General features: G+C 40.2%; 1 protein-coding gene across 3 annotated transcripts in view; it reads right to left on the bottom strand.

Annotated features, from left to right (window-relative positions):
• Window positions 1–362: 362 nt before the first annotated feature.
• Window positions 363–9,976, bottom strand: part of LOC126185173 (probable cytochrome P450 CYP44) — a 244,453-nt gene continuing 234,839 nt past the window's right edge. For all 3 annotated transcript variants that reach the window (XM_049928016.1, XM_049928018.1, XM_049928017.1), the window contains one exon: window positions 363–1,167. In XM_049928016.1, coding sequence (XP_049783973.1) covers window positions 998–1,167 — 170 coding nt within the window. In that variant the 3' untranslated portion in view covers window positions 363–997. The remainder of the gene's footprint in view (window positions 1,168–9,976) is intronic.

The following is a 9,976-nucleotide window of genomic DNA, read 5'->3' as shown; positions in this document are numbered from 1 at the left end:
TATGTCAAATTTATTAAGTTGTTATTAAGTCCTACTTCAAACGTTTTGCATTTTTTTTCATACTTAATTTCAACTTGAAGTTGTTTTTATGAACAAAATGCAGCTGTAGGATACATAAGCAAGAGAGATCAGCTTTAGATGGTAGTGGGTCTACCATGTGAACTTCAAAATGCTACTCTTCATGTATGTCCTTAATTACAGGTCAGAATGTACATAACATTTTATTCAAAAATAGCCTCCTCCTCAGCCAAAGTAACATATGACCAAAATAAAAAAAAGATGTGAATTACAGTTGGGACTAATCACAACCCCTTACCAAACTTATGAGTGTTACATTGAAAGACAACAAAATTACACATGTAAAAAGAATCTAATTAAAAAATGTATTTTTAAGTTGTGTTAGTATCAGTTGATGTCCTCTGAAGGGGATTGTTTCCCCATTCTGAGTAATCCACAATTTATTTCAGAACAATATTCAAAGAGGTACATGAATTCTAACTAATACATCAATCTTGGCATTAACATGTCAGTAATCGTCTAACTGATGTTTTCACCATTTGACTTATCTTACTCCTTCTATTGCAATTTTGGCTTTGTAGCCATTGTCAAGTGAGACATTATTGTTCTTTAGAAAGTACTTACATTGCACGCTATGATACATCTCACGATCATCATTATTTGACCATACAAGGATCACCATTTTAATGCCACTTACATGGTATGTCAAAGCACAAAGTAAAAGCATCATGTGGAATGTCAACAATCTTTCAGTTCCAGTTGGGTATGCAGGAGGAATAAATTAACAATCAGCTGGTGAAAGCATAATCATTTAGACAATTGTGCAGGACTGTGGCTCTTAATAATAAGAAAATCATGCAGCAATGTAAGTTTTGAAACATAACTATGCTCATCTCCTTTCACACAGTTTTATATAAGTAATTATCATCACAAGTACTGAATACAAATAAGATCTTCTTCTTTTTTTTTTTACACATGTTCAAGCGTAATTACTTCTTGGTTTGAAGATGACATCCACTGAGCCATCAGGAAAAAGTAGGGTTTCAAACACTTGCTCAAGCCGTTTGGTACTACTCTGATACTCCAATTTGAATTTTTGTAGAATATAAAATAAAATTAGGTAGAGATCTTGTTCAGCAAACCGACGACCTTACAACAACAAAAACTGTGTTAAAATACATCATAAAAATATAAATACTTATCATTTTATTTATTAAATGCCTATATGTCAGATTTTATTTTCAGCAAACTCAGAAATGCTTAGTTCAATCAAGTCTCACATTGTCTTTTCTTGTTTGATGCATTTATTATATATATCACATTACACTCACCTATATTACCATAAATTTTTATTTATATTCACAGGCAACTTGTGATGAAAAACTATGTAGTGATATAAAACAAATGAAAACTCTTCTCCACCCCCAGATGAATAGCTAAAATACTTTTAAGGGTGAAAAAAACAACAACTTTCATTTCAGCACCATTTCACTCATTAGCTAAGTTGTGAATTTTTCAAGCATCTGTCATAATGTCAAATAAGTTATTTGATTTCTGATTTCCTGGCAATATTGAATTGAGCCTGCTGGTTGAGGCATCCCTCATGTAAAATTATATTGTGTTAGGGTTGTAGCAAATCTCCATTATTCAATAATATGAGTCCAATGAATCAGCAATATTTAGTTTAATTTACTTGTTTCACACAGTTAGAAAACTGTAACTTGACGAGAATGTGAGTAAACAAGTAACTGTCAATCATAAAGGCAAAAAGAAAACATAAGACTGATAAGATGTGTCTGCAGTTCAAAGAACATGGCCAGCCCCACCACAGGTTTGACTCAAAGTCACTGACCAGCATCCTCATTTTTCTATCATTCTACAGTTATGTCCAGTGTCAGCAAATATGCTGGTTTTACTTATTTGAGTGATGCCATCAGTAGCTCGTAGTTATACATCACCTGCACTGTATGCTCATCATGCTTGGGAACTTTGAACAGCCCATAGTATGATGGTTGTAATGCACTGCATCAGTTCTTAACACTACATCACAGTACTTTTCAAGATCTTGGATGGCTGGACTCTGATTTGGTGCAGCAAATGTGGCAGCTCTGTCTCTACTGGTAGCTGATGCGTTGAAAAATACTCTTGACAGTAGACATAATATTCCTCCATAAACCATTTCTGCTGCTGATGCCCCAATCCTTGGCTTACACACTGCGTGGAGACACAGTAACACACATGGCAATGCAGAGGTCCAATTGTTTCCATGACACATAAGTGCAGCATTTAATGTTCTATGCCAGGACTCTACCATGTCATTGCTTGCCTGGTGGTAGCTGTTTCTATGGTGGTGCTGGAACACACAACTTGGACAGTGATTACTCGATGTGTCATTCCTGATCTGTAGTAACACGAGATAAGCAGCCAAAATGGGATATTTGGGTGGTTAAAACAGTCCTTGCTGTTGTCTCTGCAAGGTGTCACCAATTGGAATCGCCTCTGTCCACTAAGTCTATCTGTCAACCTTAGTAAATATATAGCAATATCCTTCTGATGGCAGTAGCAAAGCCACAGTAACTACAAGGGCGTGAGAGTAATGTCCTGTTGTCTCTGTGAACTCTCCCTCTGGCTTGTGCACATTCCTGCTCTCTTTACAGCGCTGACATGCTACACACATTCTTGCCCATTGATGACAGTCTTTCTTTATAGTGGGCTGCAATCAGCTTAATGCATGGTTTTGCACTAGGGTGAGCGAGGTTACAGATACTGTCAAAAACTGTTTTGCATAGCGTTTCAGGCACGAACGGTCTGGGGTCGCAGTTCAAAACACCACGCCAAATAGGTCCCTAGCACGTAATAACTGCCATATGTCTGTAGCTTGTACTGCACTGATTCGCCTGTAGTGATCGGTACACATGTTGGCCACAATTCTTTTTTTTTTCTTTAAAAAAAAGAAAAAAAAGCTACCACGTTTTCTGCACCTTGTACGTGCCTCATGTCTGTCATAAACTGGCCAACAGATTCTAGTTGGCAAAACTGTCATAGAGAACACTCATCCTTGTGCTTGGTACAAGCAAATGTGATTGATTTGTGGTCGGTATAGATTATGACCAGTCTGGCCTCCACGTAAGGGCGGAAGTGCCACACAGCTTCAGATATGGCTACCACCTATGAGTCAGCCTTTGTGAGCTCACAGGAGAAAAAAACCTAAGGGCTTCCAACTCTTTTCGACATACTGGTGAAGAGCTGCACAGATATCCTGCTGGCTATAATCTACCACTACAGGTAATGGCACATCTCAGACTGAGTGGGACAACAGAACTGCTTTCTGTAAGTTTACTTTTACCTTTTCAAAGTGGTGTCCATGGCAGGGGATGTCATTACCTGACAATGCTGTTGTCAGTAGTGCCTATACATCTGCTGCTCCCGGCATGTGCTTCAATAAAAGTTTACAATTCCCAGGAATGTTCTCAATTTCTGGAAATCTATTGGACATGGAATGCCCTTAATGACCTCTATCTTCTATTTTGACAGACAAATACCATCCGCTGAAACTGTATGACTGAGGAATTTTATTCAATACTGGCACAGAACATATTTTGCTTCATTTATTATTAGCCCATATTAGCTTATCCTGCTGAACACTGCTCTCTTGTGTTTCTCATGCAATGCTGCCATTTGTGAAAATATTGGGATATCATCAAGATAAATGAAGCAGAAATTCAATCCCCTTAACACGTCACCTGCAAAGTACCGCGATGTCCGGGCGGCATTTTTAAAACCGAATGACATACATAGATATCCAAAAAGATCAAACGGTGTTATTACAGCTCTCTTGGGTATGTCCTCTTCGACTATTGGTATCTGATGGTAAGCGTTTTACGATGGACCACACCGAAAATGATAGCTCCGGTTAGCACATTTGTGAAATCCCTTATATTAGGGACTGGATAGCCGTCCGGGATGATACGTGTGTACCTTCCACAGGGCCTCCAGGTAGCGTCTTTCTTTTTTACCAAATACAGTGCTGATGCCCATGGGCTGTCTGATCTGCTTATAATGCCAACTTGCAACATCTCTGCAGACTCTGCTACTGCTGCAGCCTAACGGTTAGCCGTTGAGAGACTAGCATGCCAGGTGTTGTGTTTTAATAACGTGCACCATGGTATGCAGCACTTTCCCTATTTGGTCATCAATTCCTGTATGGTGTGTACAATTGAGTTAGGCTAGGCGCAAATTGAGACGCGTATAGCTCGTGTGGCGCGACGCAGCGCAGCGCGCGTTTTTGTAACATCACATCACAGGTTCAAATGGGACCGCGCAAATTGCGACGCGACGCGACTGGGACGCGACACGCGCCTGCGCCAGGTCGCGCGGCGTTGTGGTTGAGGCACAGTTTCTCGCGCCGCACGTCGCGCGTGCCTCGCTAGCACCGTAGGAAATTAGAGGGGGGGGGGGGGGGGGGGGGCGGAAAAGTAGCACGGCCGTATGCTCCCATCGGAACGGCGCATATGAGCAGAGGTAGTATGGCAAGGGTAGTGTTTCGTTTTTCGTCATTTAAGCGCTCCAGATTTCTTCGTTAGTACTTTATACTTTTCTGTTATTTACATCTGTATAGTTTTGTTTTGTTTTTATTCTGTCAAGAAAAATGCATACTTCAGTTACTGGTGAGCCATTGGCCGCTGGAATTGTATCGTATGCATCCGCGATGTTTTCAGATCGCAAGAAGGGGCAGAGGGTAGTGAATAAGGAAGCAAGGATCATTATAAAATCATGTGATTAAGAAGCAAGGCAGGAAAGGAAAACAAGGTTATCTTCTCGCAGCCTAGTATGCTGGCGTATATTTACGATCTGTTACAAAAATTTAGAAAGGGATAATCTCCACAGGTGTGATCCCTTTGTGCTCCTGGTAAAAAGCGTCCAAGATGTGAAGTATAGAAGTCTCACTGTGATTACTTGGATATGGATGTAATAAAGTAATACGACACACTGTACTATATGCATGTGAACATCACATTTTCACTGCAAGCTAGAAACAGTTGAAAATCAGTCACAAATAACAATGTTTTAATTGGTTCGCCGTGATGAAAAAAAGCATTTCAATTGTTGGATGCACATTATCAGCGTTAATAAACTAATTATACAACAGGCTACATAAATGAAGAAACTGGTCGGTATTATTGCTTAAGTAGGAATATCCTAAAAGAGTGTCATGATTATATATATTTAATTTGTTGAAATGTACTGCGGACAAAGATCTACCTTCATGACAATGTTTTTCGAACTCCAGCTCACAAGGCACACATGGCTAGCTTCTGCATTCGTGTCGCGCTCATTATCCTCCGCTGCTGACAATACACTGACCATTGTGTTGTGCGACAGATCACTTTTTTTTATTTTTCTCAGTAACAACTATTTTATTCGCGATCACACATTGTCAGTTTGGCAAGCCGTAGGTGAGTAACCAGTATCTGGCATGTGCCTGTCATTACGCCTGAAGGAACACTCATCATTATTTTAATACTGCTCAGATCAAGAGAAGGAATAAAATCCTTTGGTAAGTTTCCATTCCAGTCGCACAGTGTTAAAAATACGATAGGGTACGAGGGTTCCACCAAAATTCCAACAGATTTGCCAATCTGTTTTTGTGTGAGTTGTTAAAGTATTCTCATTCGAAGAAGCATCACCATTTATGAGTAAAGACCACATTTCTCTTGGTGACTGGTTTAATTGTACTCCCTTTGTCAAAATGTTATTTGCCAAACTCATCTCACAGCAGCTATTGAGACAGAATTCCGAAACAGAGGGCCTCATCAAACAAGTAATTGGCAATAACAGATCTCAATAGCTTATGAAAAACCTCATAGTGTCGATTTTCAGTAACATAAAAGAAGAAATTTCATGTTTATTTTCATACTAGGAAGCTCTTGTTTCGCTAGCTGTCGATAAGTCTTAAAAAATAAATAATAGTTCAAATGGCTCTGAGCACTATGGGACTTAACATCTGAGGTCATTAGTCCCCTAGAACTTAGAACTACTTAAACCTAATTAACCTAAGGACATCACACACAGCCATGCCCGAGGCAGGATTCCAACCTGCGACCGTGGCGGTCGCGCGGTTCCAGACTGAAGCGCCAAGAACCGTTCGGCCATGAAATAAATAAAAAAGGAAGTATAAGTAGTGATAGATCGCCATATATAAGAAAGTTCTGTGTGTTTAATAATTGGCAAAACACTCTCCTCCTTGTGTGCTATCATTCGCCAAACTTTCGTTTCGATGTCTCGAGCGGTTTTGGAGATATGAGAGATGTTGCGAGTATTTCATACTCGCGGGCGTGAGATCGGAAGTGAGCACGCTACATGGGATCCATTTTCTCGAGATCGGAGGCAGATAGAAATCTCCTCCCAAGTCTAAACAAAAATTCAGCATGTTAGCTAAATTTCATACCCAGCAACGTATGGTGTAATACGCACAAAACGCAAAATCACAGCGACCCCTAACTTATGTTGCAAACTTTTTGAGTTTTGCGTAGTGTCTTACATCACAAAATGTGAACATCACAATAAGAATGGTCATTAGCGAGGTGATGGGCACTTCGCCACGAAGTTGACATATAACGCTACAAGTAAGATAAAAATCCTATATTTTCAGAGAATAGTTTCTGTAAAATCGTTTGAGAAATATAACAGGTTGCGCGCACTTCGGTTCAGTCAGCACAGAGCGCCGCCAGTCGGCCCGTGCTATGTATGGTGTACGCGTCGGAATATGCGCTGGACCCACGCGACCCGTGCGGCACTTGCGTTTCGCGCTGTAGTGTCGTGTCACGTCACACGTGATATACGCGTCTCAATTTGCGCTTAGCCTTATAGGGTGATGAGATGATATTTGTACCGACTTTGCCTATTGTACATGTAATGACTTCACTGTGCTAAAATAACAAGAGAACATTCCAATCTGATATGTTGAAACCCGTCCTGAAAATTTTTTACACAAGAAGAATGCACCAAAAGACACACAATGTCCAAATTTTAGCTGCTAAGACACACTCCAATTTTTTTTTCTTTAACGCTGAAAATTGCCAAATTCGTAGCTCGCCAGGCGGCTGGAGAAATGTACACCCCTGGAGTAGCTGTAACAGCCTAATTGCGCAACACAAGGGCACACATCGTTGGCTGACGGCACATTGGTAAACAGCTAACACGGCAAAATCTTTGAAAGTGAGAAGCTGCCACTTCATACTCGTTATTTACAGAGCGGTATGTAGTAAGCTCCTCCCATGATAAATAAATGTACCGGTACTGGTTTTGTGAAGTGTGTTCTAATTTGTGCAAAATATTACAAGTGTCGCTATATTTTCTTTCTTTGAAAGTGAGGACTTGTCAGTTATATACTAGTTATTTACATAATGATGTGTATCACAAAAATACTAAGAAGCAGTTCCCCTACTCCTAAATAATATGCTGGTCGTGTGAGATATGTTGTAATTAGTGAGAAAAATTAAAATTCACTCTCAGGAAGCCGGCCGGAGTGGCCGAGTGGTTCTAGGCGCTACAGTCTGGAACCGCGCGACCGCTACTGTCGCAGGTTCGAATCCTGCCTCGGGCATGGACGTGTGTGATATCCTTAGGTTAGTTAGGTTTAAGTAGCTCTAAGTTCTAGGGGACTGATGACCTCAGCTGTTAAGTCGCATAGTGCTCAGAGCCATTTGAACTCTCAGGAAAGTAGATTCTTCTTTTGCTCTTGAAATTAACTGCAACAACGAGAAAAAGTACCAGAATACTTTTCGTCTGCATGTTTTTTTTTGTTCGAAGACGTTCTTGCTTGATAAGAAAATCTAAAATAATTGGCTTGTGAGTGTTTCTTTTATACTTTACAGGCGGCTTAAAGTGCGACTGAGTCATCTATTAATCCATTTTCACATGTGTTAGTCCCTTCTCTTGTATTTTCTGTTCTGACAGTGAGGTAGATTGTTTTTGCCATATAATAAATGTGTTTTGAATATTCACTCACATTTCCATGTTTTATTCTCAATTTTGTAAATTATTGACAATAACAAGTCCCACGCGCTCTCAGAAACGTGAAGGTAAATAATAAAATTTTTGCCGATGGTAGGACGCGAACTAAAATTATCGTAACTGGGATTTCCACTCTGCGCTCACCGCATAGCACTTCACCTTTTTATTATTATTATTATTATTATTATTTTAACCAAGCCATGTTATATACGTCAAAAAATTTTCCTGTGTCATACAGTACTGAAACCTTTATACGCTCATAAATCATTATTTGACATTTACTATCTATAAACTGCACCGTTTCGAGAGATCCTCAGCGTGCTAGTGTGTTGGGACAAACGTGGTATTAATATATAACATCAAACACGAACGTGACGAAATCCAATAAGGTCTCAAAACCAGGTGCTTCAGTCAAATTATATCTCTGAAAGGCCCATCTCCTGAAGACCTATGTCTACTATTTCTTAGCTAATTTCATGGACATTCATTTGAGTGATGTCGACATTTATTTACAAACTGTGGAGACATTAGAAGAAACAGGAAATAACTCTTGACGATTTCATGAACTGTGATTCAAACAATGATCGTTGTGCTAACTGAAGTCGGGAACAAAAATAGAGTGCCTTCCAAGCCCAAAGAAAACGTGTAATAATAGCTTTTAGTGACAAAGAAAGCACTGTAAATTTTTTCGTTGGACGGAGGAGGAAGAAAGCGCTTAAACTTAAGTAGTGTGCAACGCCACTTTCGATTTGTAAAATCTGAACATAAATTATATAAATGGAAGAAAGATTTACACGAAGTATAAAATATGTGCCAAAATGGTGTTTGCAAAAGTACGAAAAAAAACTATTTGATAGATTTAGAACTCCTCATGAGATTCAATAGGTACACTATGTGATCAAAAGTACCCTGACACCCCCAAAAACATAGTTTTACATATTAGGTGCTTTGTGCTGCCACCTACTGCCAGGTACTCCATACCAGCGACCTCAGTAGTCAATAGAGATTGTGAGAGAGCAGAATGGGGCACTTCGCGGAACTCACGGTCTTCAAATTTGGTCAGGTGATTGCGTGTCACTTGTGTCATATGTCTGTACGTCAGATTTCCATACTCCTAAACATCCCTAGGTCCACTGCTTCCAATGTGATAATGAAGTGGAAACATGAAGGGACATGTACAGCACAAAAGCGTACAGGCCGACCTCATGTATTGACTGACAGAGACCGCCAACAGTTGAAGAGGACCGTAATGTGTAATAGGCAGACATCTATCCAGACCATCACACAGGAATTCCGAACTGCATCAGGATCCACTGCAAGTACTGTGGCAGTTAGGCGAGATGCGAGAAAACTTGGATTTCATGGTTGATCGGGTGCTCATAAGCCACACATCATGCCAGTAAATGCCAAACAACATGTTGCTTGGTGTAAGGAGCTTAAACATTGGACAATTGAACAGTGGAAAAGTGTTATGTGGAGTGACAAATCACGGTACACAATGTGGCGATCAAATGGCAGGGTGTGGGTATGGCGAATGCTGGGTGAATGTCATCTGCCAGCGTGCATAGTGCCAACAGTAAAATTCGGAGGTGGTGGTGCTATGGTGTAGTCATGATTTTCATGTAGAGGGCTTGCACCCCTTGTTGTTTTGTGTGGCACTATCACAGCACAGGGCTACATCGATGTTTTAAGCACTTTCTTGTTTCCCATAGTTGAAGAGCAATTCGGGGATGGTGATTGCATCTTTCAACACAATTGAGCACCTTTTCATAATGCATGACCTGTGGAGGAGTTGTTACATGACAATAACATCCCTGTAATGGACTGGCCTGCACAGAGTCCTGACCTGAATCCTATAGAACACCTTTGGGATTTTTTGGAATGCCAACTTCTTGCCAGGCCTGACTGACTGACATCGATACCTCTCCTTAGTGCAGCACTT

The sequence above is a fragment of the Schistocerca cancellata genome, chromosome 4 (assembly GCF_023864275.1).
Source record: "Schistocerca cancellata isolate TAMUIC-IGC-003103 chromosome 4, iqSchCanc2.1, whole genome shotgun sequence".
In the NCBI taxonomy this organism is placed as follows: Eukaryota; Metazoa; Arthropoda; class Insecta; order Orthoptera; family Acrididae; genus Schistocerca; species Schistocerca cancellata.
This window is presented reverse-complemented; position numbering and strand designations above follow the sequence as displayed.